Source organism: Lissotriton vulgaris, chromosome 11 (genome assembly GCF_964263255.1).
Source record: "Lissotriton vulgaris chromosome 11, aLisVul1.2, whole genome shotgun sequence".
NCBI lineage: Eukaryota > Metazoa > Chordata > Amphibia > Caudata > Salamandridae > Lissotriton > Lissotriton vulgaris.
Window position 1 is genome coordinate 510,151,355 of NC_141699.1, and position 22,261 is coordinate 510,173,615.

Consider the following 22,261-nt stretch of genomic DNA (forward strand, 5'->3'; position numbering starts at 1 on the left):
CGAGGAACAAAGCCAAAGAGCAAGCGGGCCCCAGCAAATAGCTGAACCAACCAATACCGGCACCCTGGTATTCAACCTCTCCGACGTACCCCTCACCAATGAAGAAACCAATGTCCTGAACAAAGGACTGTCATTTGTCCCGACCATCAGACTAGATACTTTCAAACTCCATGTCGAACTGGCCGAGTTTTTTAGAAAACTAAAGCTAAAAGCGTTTTTCGAAAACAAGGAGAAACCTCTTGACTCAGAAACCACTAATGAAACTGGGTTGAAACTCAAATCCAACTTCACTCCACCACCTGCCACCGTGCCAGTGGAGATCAGTACCTTCGAGTTGGCAGTATACTCAGAAGTCGAGAAATTGCAACCCCAAAACCATTTCAACAATCTGTCTTTTCAAGATAGGGAGATCATCAAAAAACTCCAAAATGACCCTACCCGCATAATCAAACCAGCAGATAAAGGTGGAGGGATAGTCATCATGAACAAAATCGACTACGACACCGAATGCCGCAGACTATTAAGCGACACTCGTAACTATAGAAAATTACTGAGAGACCCATCCAAAGATCTACAAAAAAAGATCACAGAACTAGTACAGGAGGCTTCTGACGCAGAATACATCTCAAAGCAAGAAGCTGAGTATCTCAACACACGTGATGCAAAAGTACCCTACTTTTACATCATGCCCAAGGTGCATAAAGGGGTCACCCCACCACCGGGCAGACCCATAGTGTCAGGGATAAAGTCCCTCCTAGAACCGTTATCACGGTTCTGCGATCACTACCTCAACCCATTGGTTCAGAAAACTCCATCCTACGTCAAAGACACGAAGCACCTCCTTAACATCATCAAGGATGTCAGTTTCGATAGAGACAAACACCTCCTGGTGGGATTGGACGTGGAGAGCCTATATACGAGCCTCCCTCAGGATGCCACACTGAAGGTACTCCATGATGTCTTGATGGAGATTGACTGGCAACATCGTACACCCCGTCACTTCATCTTGGATTGCGCCACGCTGGCATTAAAAGAGAACTATTTCCAATACGAAGATACATTCTTCTTACAAACGAATGGTACCTCGATGGGCAGTGTCTTTGCGCCGAGCGTGGCGGGGCTATATGTCCACCACTTTGAGCAGACAAATATCGAAGCCCCCACGAACCCCTACTCAGCAAATATAACAATTTGGCGTCGATATATTGACGATATCCTCATTGTCTGGGAAGGCAATGAGGAGACATTGAAAGATTTTCTCACCTGGATCAATAGCCTTGATCCCTTTCTAAAGTTCACCTGCACTAGCAGTTCTACTGAACTGGCGTTTCTGGACCTCAACATAAAAGCTGATCAGGGGGGTCTGACCACAACGACTCATTACAAACCGACTTCCAGGAACTCGTTGTTGCGGTTTGACAGTTTCCACCCCAGACCTTTGAGAGAGAACCTGCCATTTGGACAGTTCCTGCGCATTCGCCGGAACTGCAGCAACCTCCATGACTTCAAACACCAGTCAAAAGCCTTGGTCCACAAGTTGGGAGACCGTGGCTACCCATCCAGAATCATCACAAAATCCTGTAAACGAGCACGCAACCAAAACAGGGAGGCCCTTCTTGAGACCGTGGTCAGACCACCAGAAACACCCATCATGACGTGTGTCACCACCTATAACACCGCCTCCAATCAGGTCTCCAGCATAATTCGCAAAAATTGGAAGATCATCAATTCAGGCGCGAGGAACTGGGACCTCCCCCGCTTTGCATACAAAAGAGCACAAAATCTGAAGGATCAGCTGGTAACCACGAGACCCAGAAAAACACAGCAAACCGGCCATACAATTTTAAACACTTGGGGCCTACCAGAACTAACAGGCCACCAACCATGTTACAACTGTAGCGTCTGCCACCTGACTACCCCTTCCAAAACATTGTCGTTGGAAGATGGAAAAACCTGGACACAACGACAATTCACGAACTGTAATTCATCTAACCTAGTATACCTAATCACCTGTCGCTGTGGCTTGAGATACATAGGCATGACGACCAGGAAGGTTAGAACCAGGATGACTGAACACAGGAGCACCATGCGCTGTGGTAAAAACATCAGCAAACTGACCCAGCACTTCATCGTGCAAAATCACACCCCGAATGATTTCACCTGGACGGTCATCGAACAATTCGCACTTTCAGCTTGTGATGAGAAGACTCTGCTCACCAAAGAGCAACGCTGGATTTACCGCCTTTCTACCCATATAGAGGGGCTCAATGATTCCATCCCGTGGAATGCTCTGGCGAGATAAACACTCCTATGTAAAGTATTGGTCAGTATCCCTGTCTGCGCTCAGACTCGTGGTCTGTCCCTACTCTGTAATTGCCTTCTTTGCCTATATACCTTGCAATCGCTGTTGTTGCTTTTTAAACTTTAAAAGACCCACACGGGTTTCTTTCCCTTTTTGCTCCCGTTGCGCACGCACTTGCGCGCACATGCCACTACCTATGCTAACCTAGTCCTGGTACCATGGCGCATGCGCGAATGGATAGCGCTCGCACACACCTCTACCACGCATGCGCTGGAAACCTCACATCGCGCATGCGCAACACGCAGACCGCTAGCTCCCAGCGCCCGCGCTCTAAAAAGGAAACGCGACCGCGCCCTCTCCCCTCTCCAGGTGATAACAATCAAACCGGCTATTTAAGCCCATACCTGACTCTGGCAAAGCTCATTCGGGACACTGGAGCAGGACGATAGGTCGCAGGAACCGCTGATCGGAAATACCGTGAGTAAGCTTGATCTCTGCACAACGCTCTGGGTAAGCAACAATTTCTCTCCACAGGTACTATCCTAACTGTAATCCTCTACAAACATTTAGGATCTTCTTTCCCTCCCTGCCAAGTGACCCATGAGGCTTTAACAGCAAGTAGCAAGTGTGAGGAATTATGTACCATACTTACCTGTACCTCACGCTATGCCTGTTTCGCTGTGTAGCCCACCACTGCCACTGCGTTTAATATTTAACCGCCATAGTTCACCTTAGCCATGGCACACTCATGGCGTTGTTACTTGCCGCTCTAGGTCGCTCACGCACACCAGAAGCCGGCTATTTGTTGTGTTTTGGTTAATACCATTCTCAATGACTCTTTTTGTATGTCTGTACTGTCTTTGTGTTTTATGTACAGTAAAGCAGAGGGAATCCCCCTCTTACACGTACGGCACCTTAGCGAGTGCAACACTTTTTTACCACACACTTTTCACTTAATATAGTTTATTTTCACCCACACATACTCATTTGGTCCTGAGGAAAGCCAGTTTTAATCAAAAGGCCTGGCTGAAACATGTAGACCACAAGGACGTAGGAGCCCCTAATATACTCCACATCGTCCACAGCCTTTTTATCTTGCTAACAGGGGCCCAGGTATTAAATTTACCTCTTACCCTCGGGAACTGGGACCACCTGTATAGCTTTTAAAACCTTTCACCTTCATTCTCACCAACACTGCACACTCAGTAAGAATACCAGCTCCTCAGTAATCTGGAGTCGCAGCACACCCGGGACACATTCGGTGTCACTGTGGTGGGCCCGATGATGAAGCATGACACCAACTAGGTTGGTGTGTGAGGGCTTCATGACCAAACCTAAGGGTTTGCCCACAGATATACCTTCTGAGTTTCCTCTAACACAACATAGCTAGTCCTATATTGATATCCCTATAATTAAAGCCCCCACCCATAGCAAGGCCATGTCTCCTGCCTTCTGCTCCTCAATTTTATTAAGGTCTGACAAGAGTTTGTTTATAACGTGCTCAATTAATACAAGAGGAATATTATTATAAAAATTCACCAATGTCATATGTTGTAGGATTCCCAAAGATGTAACTATTATTTGATAAAATTAATCAGTAAAAAACTTAACATTTGGGGATCCAACGGTGGATGAAATATAGGTGCACAAGCCCCCCTTATGTCTGCCACTTTGGCTGGGCATACCTGGGGCAAAAAATGTTTTGTAACCCATGGTATGTAGTTCCTTGTTAGCCCAGGATTCTTGAACGCATACAATGCCATGCTTTAATGCCACTGCTCGCCATATTGGGTTGTTGATTTTATCGGACAGGCCCGCCACGTTCCAGCTTATGATGCTGCAGGAAGGTGGCGGCTCTATAGTAGGGGCGTTGTTTGTAACCCCTGGTATGATAATTTCTGTGCTTCCCTCTAAAGGCGCAAGACAGGTAGGCAATTGATACCCCTCACAGTTAACTATGGGGTTGCTTATTAATGGTTTTGCTAACTGTGACTTATACCCCACTATGGAGCTAGCAATTTCAGCAGGGGTATTAGGAACCGTGCTTGTTAGCAAAAGAATTTATAGTGCCCATATCATTAGTTTTATGGATATTATTTAAGGGACAACTAGCCTGTTTAAAGTAATTTTTGCTATTGCCGTTTTCCTTGGATAAGATTTTTAGGGTGCTGTTATCAGGGCTTCCATCAACAGGAGACGCCATGGAGGTGTTAGGTGCATGATTTACCTCGCCCTTCCTCCCTTCACACCCACTTAGAATTTCTTGTATGGGGGGTTTTGTGTTGATCGTACAGTTACTGTGGCCCACCCATGGCTGAAAAACGACAGGGAAGAATCCCTTGAAGACAATTGGTGAATCAGTATGGTTTCTTACATTTGGGGCCGTCGGGATTGCATTTTTAAGTCAATCTACCCCATCCAATCCGTGAGTGCATCAAATCGATTTGAGGTGTGGGTGTTAAATCTTGAGCCCCCCAGAATGTTCTTGTATGGATTCATTAAACTTGATTGCTGAGGTATTAGGCACCTAGGGTAGGAATAACTCAGGTCATGTATCCGAATCTGCTCCCCTCTGCTCTCAAGGTACCAATCGTTAAGGTACGGGATAACTCTGCGGTCCCTAAAATTGATGATTATGACATCGCCTCTGTCCTACCCATCTGAGCCTTCTCACATGGAGGATTTCCCCGTTGATATTGGGGGGTAGTGGTCTGTTGTTCCTTGGCCAATAAAGAACTTTTTTTTGAGTTCGGTATACCCTTCGGTTTTCCCTGTTTTCAGTTCTGGAACCCTCGTCAGTACCGCGACATATGGGGCCGCTTCTGGTAGCAAGTCTATTTGCAAGTTGGGGCCATTGTAATTCCTGATATTTGGATACTCCCTGGCACTGTTTCTCTGTCTCTCCTCTAACTTATTTGTGTGTCCAATGGGTCCTTCTGTCCTAGATGTTATTGGGTGACTGCTTATCTTCGATGGAATCGGTGTTTTATCAGGCAGTGAGTGTGGAGGTTCTAATGTTTTGTTCGCATTGCTTACATTATGCGTCTCGGTTCCATAATTGCAGTTTTATTCCGGTTATCAACTGCTAGGTCCTTAATTAAGACAGTGTTTGAGGTAATTGCATCTTGTATTAACCCCAAGTGGTCAGCTATCCTTTTAACTCAGTCCACCAGTGGGAGTAATAATGACTTCACTAGGACTTCGATGTTCCCCATTAGCCCTTGGATTGGGGGAAGGGACATGGGTATCTGGGCTGAGGCTGTATTCCCAGTTCCTATGATGTGATTTATTGGAAAATGTGGAAAATGTGAGGAAATCTTAGATAGTTTAGCCTGCCTGCCCTTATGTCTGTTTCCCCCCTCTTTCTCTTTAGTGTATGCCCTTTTGGTTGTGATGGGACTCGAGATTTGTTTTTTGGATTGGGCGTTGGAAGGTTATATATCAAGGATTCTTCTGAGATTATTTCTAATACAGGATCTATACTAGAATCCTTGTTGCTATATGTCCTACTTAACTCGGTTAGCGTTGTAGCATCTTGAAGCTGAGAGGGAACATTGATGTCACTGCAAATTGATTTTTCCTTCCCTGAAAACGGGGTCGGAGTGGTCGCTAGTTGGAGGGGTCCTAATGATGAGCGTTTATTATGAAGTTCTGTAGAGAGGCGGCGCTCAGTGATGGCTATCTTGTGTTCCAACATTGAGGCCGCCCTAGTAATAAACTGGTCAAGGGTCCCCCTCACAGACCCACCCACTAGGGATTTCCTTTCCTTGCTACCCCTTGGGGACATATTCCTCAAATCTGTGTACTCATTCACTATATATCCTTGGTTGCAGTCAATAGTAAAAACAATCCAAAAACAATGTGGCAATAAACCAGTAAATAGTAGTACTAAAGTTCAAAATGCCTTATATTACAGAGTCCCGAATTACCTGTAAAGAAAAGGAAAGGGAAATTGCCCAGCCCAGCCTCCTCTGGCCCGCCCTTTGCCCGGCTTTAGCCTGGCAAGCTCCCGTACGTGGTCCCGCGTCGCGGGGGCTGCAGTGGTTTTAAAGCGCCTCCGGGCGTGGACACGGCGATTGTCACTTCCGGCGCTGGGGAGCCTGGGAGTTCTGGTATCCCTCGGCACAATGGCCGCAAGGTGACGAGCTGCGGCGGCGGGAGGGAGACAAGGCAGGACAGGCACCAAGGGTTCAAAGCTCCAGGACAGCTCAGACAGGTCAGAATGCCCCTCAAAGAGTGTATGCAGCACCCGCTCCACCGGGGCTGCAGTGGTTTTAAAGCAGCTCCGGGCGCGGACACGGCGATTGTCACTTCCGGCGCTGGGGAGCCTGGGAGTTGTGGTCTCCCTCCGCACAGCGGCCGCAAGGTGACGAGCTGCGGCGGTGGGAGGGAGACAAGGCAGGACAGGCACCAAGGGTTCAAAGCTCCAGGACAGCTCAGACAGGTCAGAATGCCCCTCAAAGAGTGTGTGCATAGTATAATAGTATGATGTGCCAATACAGAGGTGTTGGATTTAGTGCTGAGGGCTAGTAGTACAGTGTTGGGGCTGGTATTGCAATAGTGTACGTGTAAATGGTGTGTCAGCTGCGGTATTGTGGTTCTTTGGGCAGTGTAGTGATGGAAAGTCATAGGCCAGCCATAGGTTTGGCAGTGTGATGCTGTGGGTGGTATTCTTATTTTGGGTTTGGAAGTGCTGGAGTGGTAGTGATATGCTAGGGAACCGTAGTAGAGTGCCAGAAAGTAGTTGTGTTGTTCTGGAATCAGTAATGGGTTGCCGAGGGTTTGTGGAGCACTTCTGCATAATAGTGTTGTGGTGCTCATCACTGGAGTGTAGCACTAACGCAGTGCTATCACTGGCAGTGCCACTTTGGGGGACACAAGAAACCGCCTCCAACAAGGCCTCCTTCTCCCATCGTTCTATTGCTGACACAGTCCTCCAGACCTGAGAGGGGAGCCCTCTCCAGAGATCACTTAGTACTCCTACTTCTGCTTTGTTTCCCTCCACCAAACCTTGAAATTAATCCCCTCTACTAAAGCCACCTTCTCGTCCTCATCAATCAGCTGAGCTAGGGTCCTCTAAACCTGGAAAAGACAGATTGCATTGCCCCATGCCTCATTTCAGCGTAAGAGCCAAGACCTCTAATTCCGGAAAGGAACACCCTCTCCCCACCCAAAAAATTCACTTCAAAAGACCGTCAGTGGAAACAAAATCCATTGGCCAAGGACTCTTTGGGGCATATTAGCAAGGGCATTATCGCCGCTTTAGCGGTGCTTTTTTCCAATAAAGCAGCAATATTATCACCCTATTAGCAAGCCCTTGCTAACATGCGTTAGCGCCAGCTTTCCGGCGTTAGCTACCGGTTTTCCTATTGCCTTGCATGCCAGCGATAATTATCGCTAATGACATGCAAGGTAGGCGTTCCTTACAAAAAATACACGGTAAAAGTCGCTATCACCACTTTGCTCTATTACCAAAGATGTCCCGCGATAACAAAAGTCGCGCTAAGCCCGAGTAACGCATGAATTTAACACCTGATAAAAACTTTTATTTTAAAATAAAAATGGTGCTCCATGGAGGTACAGAAGGAAGACTAGCCCTGAGCTCCTTCTGAGGAGCCACAAGAACCAAAGAGGTACAGGTCATGCTTCATTATTAGCCCCTTAGCTTGTATGAAGGTACATTTTAGCCAGCTACAGACATTGCTTCTACTCATGTCCAGAAGGTGCATCACAGCACATCACAGGACCTCACTATGTTGTCCTGATTCGGACGTTCACAGCATTACATACATGTTAACATTCACTGTTGTTCCTGCTGCATAATTTATCCATTGATCGAGTCATACAGGGGGTTATCAGGCACTCCATCACGTTGGCTCAAATATTATTGCCCCTAATGCACTGCTAACACGCTGATCCCATGCTATCACACGAATGCCTATCGCGTGTTAGCGGGAGTTATTGCTTCCTTTCCCGGACTCCATCGCGTCTTCCCGATGTGTTCATAATACGTAGATAAGAATGCGAAAAGTGTCCGGGAAAAGAAACAATTAAACAAATGCTGATACCTTGCGCTGGCGATCATTATCGCCTTCTGAATATAATATGCCCCTTTGCTTCTCAGTTTATGTAGGGTATTAGCCTCTAAATCTGGAAAAGTCACTGTGCCCGGACTACCAATTTCCATTGATCTATCTGCTTTTTGGTCATACAAATGTAAGAATGACTTCTTCTCCTGAGATATCTTATTTCTCTGCTCTATTTCAGCTATCCAATCAAACCTGAAAAAGATGTTTTGTGCATGTGCACAATCTGAGAGAGTCCCTGGAAGACAAACTCCTTCTAAGATGTGCATGTCACCCTCACCATCTCGAAACCTTCTAATTAAGTCCTGTCCATCTGTTTCATCTGAGCTATGATTCTAAATAATTAGAAACACCACTCTGTTAGGGCTGCTATATCCCCTGCCTGGCCTATCTGAGTAAACTGGTCAGGCCAGGCCTGCCAGCTCTCACCATCTTCGTACAGTTGGAGGGTGTGTGCAGCAAGGTTTGGCCGCATAGTCGGTGGGAAATAGTGGATAAGAAATCAGAGCAGGATGTAATGTCATCATGTCATCACAAAACGCCAGTTCAATGAATAAAAATAACGTTATCAAGGGTAAGTTATGGTTTCTTTGTCTCAAAAGTCATTATTATTGGTTAAAACAACTAATAAATTCCATGAAAAAACACACAGTTGAAGTCAAGAGAGGTTTACCAATAAATCCTAAAATACCTGCAGTCGGCCAACCATATTTTATGAGCCCGCCATGCATTGCTCATGACCTCATAACAAACATTACTGATGACATCTCCATTGCATCATCAATCAGATTGTTAATGACATCATAATTTACATCATTTATAACATCACTGTTGAGATCACATCCAACATCATCTTTGACATCCAATCTCTGTGACAATTACTAAACATAATAAAACATTGAACCAATACCTTGAAAATCTATATATATTCACACTGCATATTTGTTCCCATAATTGGGAGATGCCAGAAAAATTGTGTGAAATATTTTGTGTAGAGTGCAGTAAATGCACTTTTGATATTTTGAGTGAAAATTGAACACAAGGGCATACCTCGCATATGAAACTCATATCATATACCATCCTGCTGGCTGGTTTTTGTCAAAACAGTCCCCTGCAGCAACAAATAGTGCAACATTTTGCACTAGTGTAATTCCTTGCACTTTGTAAAATTTGTATAATGCTAAATTCTACGCATTATTGCCCACATGCATCAAACTGAATTGCATTCGCAAACGGTGCGAATTGCAAAATTCGGCCATTTGCGAATGCAATTCATTGATTTGGGATGCATTAAGCTTTTTTGCTTTCTTCGCAATTTTAGAAATTGCAATTACGTTGCGATTTCTAAAATTGTGATTGCATTTAAGAAATCGCAATTTGAGATTTCTTAAATGCAATGCATGATCATTTCAAAATTGCGAATTCGCAATTTGGAAGAGGTAAATTAGCATGAAGTTGGACTTCATGCTAATTTACCGAAAACTTACAAACATGCACAAAATTGCATTTTTGAAAGTTGCATTTTACACACACACATGTCCTTGGGACATGTGTGTGTGTAAATTGCACTTAAGTTTAATTTCAGGGGTGCAGGAAGGGGTTCTTTGGACCCACCTGCACCCTTGAAATTGCATTTTCAATTTGCGATTCGCAAATTGAAAATCGCAAATTGTGAATGCCTTCCCATTGATTCCTATGGGCCCCTTGGCCCATAGGAATCAATGGGAATGAGAGTCCTTAATTGCGATTCGCAAATTGAGAATCGCAATTAAGGAAAAATAAGAAATCGCGAAGATATTTGCTAAATTTTGGTGCCTTGCCGTTTGCGAATTCTTAATTGCGATTCTTTAATTTTCGCTATTAAGGATTCGCAAACAGCAACATTGATGCTTGTGGCCAATAGTGAATTACATATGAGTAAAAGAACATTTTGCCAGGGCCTACGTTTAATACAATTATACACATTTTTATACAACTATAGATGCAAACCTGTCTTGGAAGCTGTCGTCATGCTGTATGGACTCACTGTACTAATCACTGTGTAACTATTGTGTCTAAAATGTGTAATACCTAATATTGAAAGCTATTTCAGTGAGGCAAAAATGTATCTTTAAGAAAAAGTGTTTCGATTTCTTCTTTACGCAATTTGGCTATCTATGTCTGAAGCAATGTCTTTTCTGTCTTTTTGCTTGTTTCTTTACTAACACATTTAAATATCATTCTTTCCTTTCTGACTTGCTACTTTTTCAGCTCCGTAAACTTATTAGTGATTTCTCTATCTTCATGTCGATTTTAATGTTTGTCGGCCTTGACTCGCTTTGTGGACTGAATACACCTAAGCTTCAAGTGCCTACTGATTTTAAGGTAAATGAAACAAATTATTATCATGGTATTTCAATTTTGATTATGTATATGGCGGAAACGTGGAACTGGCTGTGTGTCAGAGCTTCAAGTTATGAATATATAGCAGAAATCGAAAATGTGGCCCCACTCAGTAGTCAAAATGTATTTATCTCAAAATATTCCTGGGATGTGAGATGAGATGTCTTGCAGTGCTTAATTTGAAAGAGATTAAGTGCCGGGGCATAACGTTTTTCTCAGAAGCCCATAGCCAGTGCTATCAAATGTTGTGGATGCAGCCAGTGCTGAATTTGAGCCGGTGGTTTCCGTTGTTCAGCACCAGCACTTAATTGTCAACACCGGCACTTATGACAGCTGCCACATTGTGGCGCTGTTTGTGTAATTTGGAGATGAGCAGAACAACGTTGTTCATTAATTCATTATACATTAAAGCCAGCTAATACCTGCCACCCAAGGCATTCTTATAGCTTTGGGGGCCTCAAATAGTCTGATTTGTCACATCTGTAGCAGTGTGATGGTTAGTTTTGCAGGTCTTGTCAATGGCTGTGCTGGCAGGCGCAATGGGTGGTGCAAGCGGCGGTGGCCTCCTGACAAGGTCCCTGGTACTCACTTTTTTTTTTTTTTTTTTACAAATTAAGCACTGTATGCCAAATACCATAGTAGCATAGCCCACCACCAGGCAGTCACTGCCCTCTTTTCTCAGCCTCTCAGGTTCTTTTTCAACCCTGTTTTCTCCCTTTGTCACTGTTTTTTCAGATGTTCTCTTCCTCCTTCTTTTCCCCTTAAAGGTTTTTCTTTCTATTGTTCAGTGTCAAAGTGTGATAAGCACCAAAATCCAGTGATACACTCCATTATTATCTGAGAAGAACTTGGAATAGGTTCTATGTATTACACCTGATGAATTCTGACCCTGCAGTGTTAAATTTTTTTTTGTTGCAATAAATATCACTCCGTACTCCAGGTCACTCATAATGAGGACCTTTGAGTAATGAACTGGGCAGCTTTGGCGTGGGGGAAGAAGCATTGGCAAAGCCAGTAGGTCTCGCTGCCTTTAATTAGACGCTCAAACATGTACTGATAAAGCACACTTTATTGTTTATCAATGAATGGTTTACATACATGTGGGTGTATTTCCTTGGTATGATTGCGAATATAATTGCTGAAATAATAATAATAATATTATTAATAATAACATCATTAAGGAAATAATAATAATAATTAAAGATATGGGCCTCTTTTCTGAGCAGATAAGATGAGCAGAGTTACGCTATACCATTTAGAAGCGGTGTTATGAATCGAACTGCTGCTGAAGGTCATGGCGGCAAAAACTCTGCCTACTCTGACATACGGTAGTGTGCTGTTCCTGGGCCATGACGCGCTCCTATTGGATAAGCTCCTAACAAAAATCCATTGCTAGGTATTTAACCTAACAAGGAACCTCCCCCAGCCAATTTCGACTAGAGTTTGATCTCAAAAGGAAAGTGATTGGTCGACAGAGAGCAATAGTCAAGATATCCTTCAAATTAAGACAAACAGACACCAACACCCTAAATTACATCTTGTGGTTGGCAATCAACAAAGAAGGCTTCAGTAACATCTCTAAAGTATTCCTAGACCAGTCACTTAAGAACTTGCACCCTGAAAGCCTTAGGGCATTGTCACCTTCAAATAACGTCTTTAAAAAATGTGTAGATTCCGCTACAGCTAAAATAAAAATGTTAATGGACAAAGAGGATTTCGCCAAAAGAAGCCATGCTTGGTCGGTTATCAGCAGCTACCCCAAATTAGTGCGAGCTGGTCACTTAGCCAGCACTTACACGCTTCACTTGAAAGGTAAACTATTGCAGTGTCATTTGGACTGCCCTCCATCTTTAGCGGAAAAGCCAGCCTGGAAATACACGGGGAATAGAGGGTGCCGCATATGTGGGGCCAAAGGCGAGAATATCTTGCACTTAGCCTGCACGAGCTGGCTCCCGAGAGGAAGCACCTTCTCAAGCCCCTATAAAGCAAAGGAATCTGTACATGTAGGCATGATGAGATATTTTGTCTAGGGCTAGACGGCCCCACAACATTCAGTCCCTTCATGAAATTCCTAAATGGCTTTGAATGAAAACTATCCAAGCAAGTAAATCACTACATAGCGGCCCAATGACTACATTGTCTAACCGGGGGCTGGTCATATCTTCATCTGAACCGACACCATTGACCTTCTGGCTCTCTGGAAGTCCCACATCATGCTCTGGAGTTCAGGCCTTCACACTCTAAACTTTGAAACATATTGGTGCCTCCAGGATGCACAGGAAAGTATCTAACAAAGTATAAACCACATCGGGCCTGACTGCTAGCTGGTGGCTCACCATTCCTTCAGCCTTTATGCTATCCTGGCCACGGTCTGTTGGCACTAATGACAATCCTGCTGGACTCAGCCAAGAGTGGCATAACGTTAATCTATTGAATTTGTTGTGCTTTTTATTGCTGTACATGGTTACTCCAATCCTTTTGTCACTTGCACCTTATTTGGACCCTAAAGGGGTCTTTACTGAACTAACCTGCTTGGTTATCACAGGACTGACTCCTGTCTATCAACAGCGGCTGCACACTTGCACTTTAAATCACTGGTGCCCCCATAGCTACTGTGAGCGAGCGATCCTCTTATCCCTTCTTACCATTCTGGTCTCCAGAGGGTCTGCTAGTGAACTAACTTGTTCTGCAATTACCGGAATGTACAACTACTGATAGCTGTTGTAGGCGTGTATTGCCACTCCTATAGTTGTCTACAAAGGGATCTCTTGTGTATGACACTTTTAGCATTCACTGAACTTTTCCCATGACTACTAACAGTGGCTACACGCGTGCACTTTGATTTTCTGTCGCTCCTACAGTCATCCTGAGCGAACGGTCCCACTGCGCCCCTCTGCCATTTGCCCTTTTCTTGGTTTTTATGATTGATGTCCCCTTGTAAGATTTTAATTAATCGAATACAAATAAAGATTGAATTGAATTGAGACAGAATTTGACTTTCTCATTGTAGGCAGGGAAATTGAAATAGAAATGCAGTAACATATTGCACAATAAATTCTTTTGACAAAGGACCAGTATTTTTATTTCTCTTTAAGACAGCCTATGTGCGCTCAAGTCTGTCCATTCTGAACAATCAATGTAAATCTAACAAAATGTTTCAGGACAGGCTTAGTCATTCAAACAGCAAACAGTAAATCCATCAATGCAATTGAAGTGTGTTTGTGCCTGCAAAAAAATGCGTCAAATTCCATAAAACTGTGTCTTAATTCAAGCTGCATGCCATGTTGCATTTATAGTTTAACTTAAGGGCTGCTTGTTCCATCACCAAAATCTTCTGGGAACACAAATGGTGCAATTAGATTATCCTCACAATAATGAGGCCTTGACGGACAACCATCCAAGGAATGGCAAACTATGAAAAAAACATGAAGGGTTGTGCCCACTTTCTCCATCTCCTTCTTTTACTTATTTTTGATTTATTGATGGCAAGAACTCTTGCAAAAGCCAACTGAAAAAGAGCGTTACCATAGGTGAGAAGAAGAATAGGCAGGAAGAACTGCTCTGCAAGGCGAATCTGAAACTGTTTATTTATTTCAAATAAATAAAGCAAATAAAGATTTGTAATTTACAGCGAGCTTTAGCAAAAAGCATTTGACCCAAGAAACAACCTCACAGATGGGTTTTATGTTCATTTGCATGTGTCTTTGGAAAGAGAAACCTGGGAAAGTCTCATCATTCTGACCTCACCCACAGCACTCACCATGAGAATGTAACCATACACCCTACACTGCTCGACCTCCGTGGGAAGGCTGACCACAGAGTTTTTTTTTACGAAAGTTAGCCCCAGGACGGAGGTGTTTCTGGACTTGGTACAGCCCCCATTCGCAAGAAAACTGTATATTCAATTGAGGCATGGCTCCTTACTGATAGGGGCACGTACATCCCGTTGGTCACGCTTGTTGGAGGCCAATTGCCCTGCTTGCAACTACTGGAGGAAAGACATTGTACATATATTTTTCTTCTGCCCCGCATACAGCGGAATTCGGAAATGCTGGATCCTTCCACAGTGTAAAAATTTGGGTTTCAGACAATGCGCCCAAGCTTCAAGAGTTTCTCATACTATACTAAACAGTGACCTTTATAAAGAAACTATGAATAACAATATACCAACATTCACAAATCGAAAACACACAATCAATTGCCTTAACAGGGGCTCAAACTGATCTCTCAAATGCAGGCTCACAAGTGAGATGCAATATCGAACTATTATACAGCCTTGTGAGCAAGGTGGGGCACCATCACGAGGTCATTCAGCACAGGGTAGAGCAGTTTCCACCAGACTAACATAGTAGAGACACTGGAACACTTTAGAGTCACAGAAGATATTTTTCTCTCATTCATTTTTAGTTTCAGGGAGAACGCTTGCATTTCAATCACCTCGGCAATTTTGTTTCTCCTTCTTTTCGGCATTACTCGTGGCTCTTCCGGATGATACCTTCCCGGCACTTCTCGGCTTCCCACCTGGGAATTGAGACAGCTGCTCTCTCATATAATGTATCTACCTGTTTTTATGCCACCTGTGTCCGGGATATGTTACTGCTTATTATTTCTTCCCTTGCATAATGCATCTACTTGTTCCTATCCCAATTGTATACACCTGTCCTAAGACTGTTTGTACCACCTGTCAATCCTGTAAAGCGCTCTAATACCCTCACAGGTCTGGTTCGCGCTCTATAAAACTCTAAAATAAAAATAAAAAATAATACATATAAAAAAATAGGCAGATCTTCTGTTGTCCCAGGCTAAGTGTGCCCCTAGGCATGCTTCCAACCCCTCACACAGGACTCTCCCTGTAGAGGAGGTTCCTTGAGCCGGGACCAATGAGGCTTTGATCCAGTAGTAGTTGTCCTTAAGACCAGTCGAATCTTCTCCACCATGGAGTGGTAATAAAGGAAGAATATCCCTGCTACAAAATGGATGACACAGCCTTTTTGTGTACACAATGCACCCTGTCACGATTTTTTCCCATCAATAACGAGTAGCTCGGAGACGCTAAAATAACAGAGAGTGTTGGAAACTGCATGTGAAATTATTCCCATTGCACGTTTAGACCCATCTATGTGAATCATAAGGGGTGTAAGTTCCTCTTTTCCTCAGTAGCCATAGCAACGTTTGAGTGAATTATCAAATTTTGCGCAGTAAATTTTGGGAACAATTTTGCCAGATCTGGGAACCAGGTGTCTTGAACAGCTATGCACCTTTATTATCTCTCTCCTTGAAATTATAATTACATGTCTATTGTACACAAACCATTTATTAGTTCTCAGTTGACTTCAAGTTGCACTTTGATGATGTAAATGATAAGAAATCCTAAAACTTGATAGACTCCTGCACTGCTTTAGATTTACAACTCCTAACCACTTAGGGGCAGATTTACAAGCCCCTTGCGCCTCATTTACGCCGCTGTTGCATCACTTTTGTGACGCAGCGGCGGCGCAAATCCTGCTCCATGGTGCGGTGGTACTTACAACGTGACGTATCTGGGAGATGCGTCACGTTGTAATGCCCTGCCCCACATGTAGGCGTTCCTGTGCGGGGGGGGGGGCATACCGGCGCAGGATTGCCTCCTAAAAGTGGCTGAGTGAAATCTACAAGATTTCACTCAGTCACTTTTAGGCCCATGCTGCGTCAAAACCCTGCACCTGCCTGAAGCATGCATAAGGATTGACGCAGCATTAACTAGATAGGGCCCCCAGAGCATTGCGGGAGCTGAGTTGCGCTTGTGACGCAACTCCAGCAATGCGTCACTTTTACAGCACAGATGCGTCACGCATCTGTGCCGTTTTTGCACCATGGTGCGCCGCATTGTAAATGCGGAGCATCCATGATGGCGGAGCTGTGGCGCACAATAACTGGCGCATCCCTGCTGATTTGCAGGGATGCGCCAGTTATTGTAAATATGCCCCCAAGTCTGTTACCCCATTACCCCAGCCAGACATATACTGGATCTGTTTTTTTGTCACCCATCCAATATTTAATTTTACACTCTCACACACCCTCACAAGGGTGACATGGTCTGACCATAAAGAAGCTTTTGGGAGCATACTGTCTCACATCCCAGCACAGTTTGGCCCTTTATATCCTGGTAAATGTAGTACATAATTAGCGCTTACTTTACAATTAGCTGTATTTTTTCACCAAAGTTGGTGCAGATATTGCTATATATATCTAGACACGTGTTTAGGGGTTTAGCCCTTCATCCGTAGAGAGCAGAAGTAGTAGAGAGCAAAGAAAATTCATCTGGTGTTAATGGAAATGCTGCCAGATTCCTCTCAGACACAGATCCATCTTCAAAACTTGTCAGCTTGCTGGATCAAGGGAGCCTTTTGAACAGAAATGGTGTTGGGAGCACACTGCCTCACATCCCAGCATAGTTTGCCCCTTTGCTTCCTGGTAAATGCAGTACACAATTAGCCATTACTTCAAAATTAGCTGCAGTTTTTCACCAAAGTTGGTGCAGACACTGCTGTATATCGATAGGCACATGTTACTGGGTTTAGTCCTTCATTAGTAGAGAGTAGAAGTAGTAGAGAGGAAAGACAAGTCATCTTCCCCGGAGAGTTTGCCCTTTTGTCTAGGAGGAATACAAAAAGCCCAACTGTCATCCACAACCATGTGGTCATATGACCCAGAGACACATTGCATGCAACAAATGGCTAAGGCAGAAAAATGCCAACTTTCTAAAAGTGCATTTTCAGAATTGTAATTTAAAATCTGACTTCACCATAAAATCCCAGAGACACCAAACATGATGCAGTAACCTTTTCACATTTGGAGATTACAGATATAAATTGTAATAAGGTAATTTCAAAGTTATCCTATTGAAGAGGTAGGCCTTTGTAGTAGTGAAAAACCAATGTAAGAGTTTTTCACTACCAGAACATGTAAACCATAAACCTACATGTCCAACCTTTGAAATACACTGCACCCTTCCCTTGGGGCTGTCCAGGGCCTAACCTAGGGTTGTATTACATGTATTTGAAAGGAAAGCTTGGGCTTGGCAAAAGGTTTACCATGCCAGGTCGACATGGCAGTTTAAGACTACACAGGCAGGATCTGCAATTGCAGCCCTGAGGCATGTTTAAAGGGCTACTTAAGTAGGTGGCACAATCAGTTCTGCAAGCCCACTAGTAGCATTTAATTTACAGGCCCGGGCACATGTAGTGCCACTTTACTAGGAACATAGAAGTAAATTAAATGTGCCAAATGAGTATACCCAATTCTACCATGTTCTATGGGAGCGAGCTAGCACTTTAGCACTGGTTAGCAGTAAAGTAAAGTGTACAGAGTCCTAAAGTCAACAAAACCAAATTCAACAGAAATAGGAGGAGTCAAGCAAAAGGTTTTGGGGCAACCCTACAAAAAGGTCACGTCCAACAGAAGGTTTAAAAGAAGCCAAGCTAAATTGTAAAAGAAGTGAAAGGTTGTGGATAAAGTCAGATAGCTCAGATACTAAAAGCACATATAAAAATATTTTGCACTGGTGCAAAACAAAATAATAAATCAGCTAAAGTACTGTTTTATCACAGTCATATTTTAGGTTTAAAAACCCTGTCAGAGAAGCAATGAGTACTGGTCCTTTTTTGAGCTGGCTGAGTCAGATTCCCAAGGCATTTCCCTCACTCACCTCCACTTCCCCTAACGATGTGTGCCCTATATTCCAACAAAATAAGTGGTGGCTTTAGTCATTCCTGCCCTCGTTGGTCTTTGTAATTCATCCCTTTCAGGTGATACAGTACCCACTTTATAGAAAAAGCTGTAAATCTCCCCTACTAAGACAAATAACATCAACCCTACTGTGATGTCAAGCTATCACCCCATTATTCTTCTGCTTTTCACTAAAAGCACAGAATCCATTATGAATAGCCAGCTCCTGAGCTTTTTGGATACCAACATGCTCCTTCACCCAGTTCAGTCAGGGGTTCGTAAGGGCTTTAAGCACATAAACCAGCCTGTCCAAGGCCACTATGATCTCCGGCTGACTCTGAATAATGAAGGAGTAGGGGCCCTGATTTTGTTAGACTTATCAACTGTTTTTAACACCATCTAACTCAATAAACTATTAGAATAACAGACAGTCAGTGGCATTATGCAAATAGTCCATAACTGGTTTGACTCGTTCTGAAAAGACAGTACTCAAACTGTATGAGCAGCCAATTTTCAAATTTCAAGTAAGCCAATTCTGACCAGTGTTCCTTACAGTTCTAGTCTGACAGTTTCCAACTTGTATTTGGTCCCCTTGGTCAGATTGGTTGATTTCTTCAGCTTTAATCGTGATGCCTATGCTGATGATACCCAGCAGATCCAAAGGATAGATGGAAATACAAAACTTGCATCTCAACAATTTTCATCCTACCTTTGGGAAGTTGCCATTTGGATGAGAAATAACTCGATGGTACTTAATGGTGATAAAACCGAAGTCTTAATTTTTATAGATCACAGCATATGGGCAATCGACTGATGGCCTGCTTTTCTAGGTTTATTACAATCTCCTGCCGAACACGCTAGACATCTGGGAATAATCTTTGTTTCTAAACTCAGGTTTGGAAAAAATATTAAATCCCTCACAACTTCCTTTTCACCCAGTATCCTAAAGGAAAGATTTGGTCCAAACCCTCATAAAATCAAGGTTGTACAAAAAGTACAGTTAATATAAAATGCTGCAGACGGGACTGTTCCAGGATAAAAAACTGTGGGCACCCATTTCTAACCACCTGAGACAACTAATTTGGCTAAGTATCACCCATAGGTATCTCTTGGAAGCGCTCTGTCGCTAGCCATTGCACTGCATAACATCTGGCCACCATCTTTGCTTGGTATTCTCTCTCGCGTTTCCTACGATGAAATTTCCAACATGTGATAAAAGTACCGACATCAATAAAAGAACCAGAGAGGATTCCCTTAGCCTCTCTCCTGCCTGCAGGCCTTCCTAAACCTCGGACGGAAATCCGTACTGCTGCCACTACTTGCTGGGCCTGGAGTGCATTATGTCACAGAGCTGATGGGATCTATTTATATTTTCCAGCCAATAATCTTTTCTAACCCCACTCTCCTAGTCACAGTTCAATGCTCGGTGCGACCACCCTGTGCAAAATCGGGATGCCAGAGATGGGGCACCTATACAGAGTGCCTGAAATGGAAAAATAGAAGTGCAGGTACTCTGTAGCAGAGTACCTACTTGTTTCAGAGAAGTGCTGGCACTCTCCAATTAAAAGTATAGCATTTCTCTTGAGAATTGCCGGCACTCTCCAACTAAAAGTATAGCATTTCTCTTGAGAAGTGCTGGCACTCTCCAATTAAAAGTATAGCATGTCTCTTGAGAAGTGCCGGCACTCTCTTCAATTAAACGTATAGCATTTCTGTTGAGAAGTGTCGGCATTCTCCAATTAAAAGTATAGCATTTCTCTTGAGAAGTGCCTGCACTCTCCAATTAAAAGAATAACATTTCTCTTGAGAAGTGCCACCACTCTCCAATTAAAATATTAATTTCTCTTGAGAAGTGCCGGCACTCTCCAATTAAAAGTACAGCATTTCTCTTGAGAAGTGCAGGTACTTTCCCTCTCAAAATAAAAAAGTACTGGTACTCCATAAAAGACAGTACCGGCCCATTTAAAGAAGTGCCTATCCATAGATGGTATGTTTTTGTTGCTGTACCACTTCTGGTCTCGGAGCAGTGCTACTGCTCTTGACATTTTTATTTACTCTCGTCTGCGTTGAAAAAGACCCTCCTGTGGTTCTCTCAGGAGCCAGTGGAATTTCCCCCTTTAACTCATCTTTAAATCATCTCATAAAGTGGTTTTGAAGCACCTGGACACCTATTTCTGAGATATTGTTTATTTTAACTGTAGTAACTTGATGTAGTTGTGGCTGTGAGGCCTTCTCCACCTGTCCAGGGTAGTGCTGAGTCTGCTGATTTTCCCTACTTGGCTCCTGAGGGAGCTTCAGATATGTGGAGGTCTGAGTCAGGTAGTTACAGGACCCAATATAAAGTAAAAAGCTACAGACGGCAGACACATTTGTAAGTCTGAGAGTTGGGTGCACTCTTGCTTGCGTAAGGATCTGTATGAAAGGAGTGAGAAACCGGACTGAAGACACTTGAAGCCAGCATGCAGGCCCCTGTGACAGCGTATTGTACACGATGAAGAACTAAGTCGAAGGTGTATAGCTCTTTATGAGCGTATCAGAGACCCCACTCCCTAAGATGAAGTGTCAGCATACAGCTATGAACCTCTTCGACATCAAAGGCAATTGAGGTATGTCTAGCATGGGTAAGTGACTGTATTCCAGGAAACCTGGCCATTGTGAACACTGGATGTGGTGAAAGTATGTCTACCCCTTTCAATGGCCTACCAAATAGTTAGGTCACGTCTGTCCCTAACAATCTTCCTATTTTCTTCTATTTAACAGATTTGTGCCCAAATAAGGTGCTGGGACCGTCCGAGGGCTATTTTTCTCCAGTTTGACTTTATCTTTCTATTGTTTGCTATTAGTGGCTCATGTATTTCCACCTTAAATGATTTTGAATAGAACCTTTATTTCACAAATTTTGTTGATGTTCACTTCTATCCCCAGTACTTCCTTGCAGTAGGACTAGGCTTCGGTGTAGGACACCTAGGCCCTGATTACTAGCTGCACGGTGCAGTGGAGCCAAAGATATCTTATCCAGAGTCAACGATTCTGGACAGTAATTGCAACCCTTCACCATGTATTCATGAGAGTGTGACCCAAAGCATGGGAATAATATGTAGACTGGGAATTACTGGGCTCTTTTCTGCATGTAGATAAGTGTCGACTTGTATCGGGGCAGAATGGTGGGGCAAGGGGGGGAAGGGTGAGGGGGAAGGGTGACGGACGTCGATGAAACACAAAATGAAGAAAAAAAACTACTTACCTGCCGCTCGCCGAATCGCCAACTTGGTGCTCTTCTGCTGCACTGCACAGGCTCCCCAGACTACCCTGGGGCCAATCCAAACACTGCTCTCATGTATGAGAACAGCATCATGATTAACCTGAGTGTCCTCAATTTGCGCATCCAGAGAGACTGGGAGCCTGTGCCTGCTGTCTCCAACCCGGCAATGCAACTCAGGGTGGTAGAGACATCACAATGCAAATTTTGGTTTGGCCGCCCTAAGATGGCCAGCTAAACTGACATGCACACTGACAGCAGTGACCAACACTCCACCTCCAGCATCTCATCATCTGGCCCCACTCCCAAGACTCATTCGCGCAAAAAATAAAATGATAATAAACCCGTGTTATTGTTGTTTTCTTTTTCGAGTTTTGCGGCTGCTGGTGGGAGGGGGCAATTAGTGCTTAATTTGAGCTGGCGACTTCTGGTGCTCGGCACCGACACTTAATTGTCAACACCGGTACTTATGACGTTCTGGACCATTGTGGCACTGGCTGTCTAATTTAGAGATGAGCACAACAA

The 22,261-nt window shown here is 43.8% G+C and overlaps 1 protein-coding gene across 4 annotated transcripts in view; it reads left to right on the forward strand.

Annotated features, from left to right (window-relative positions):
• Nucleotides 1-22,261, forward strand: part of SLC4A5 (solute carrier family 4 member 5) — a 611,906-nt gene that overhangs the window by 414,753 nt on the left and 174,892 nt on the right. For 2 of the 4 annotated variants that reach the window (XM_086943570.1, XM_086943573.1), the window contains one exon: nt 10,639-10,752. The exons of the other annotated variants lie outside the window; for them this stretch is intronic. In XM_086943570.1, the coding sequence (XP_086799696.1) occupies nt 10,639-10,752 (114 nt within the window). The remainder of the gene's footprint in view (nt 1-10,638; nt 10,753-22,261) is intronic. 4 annotated transcript variants of the gene reach the window in all.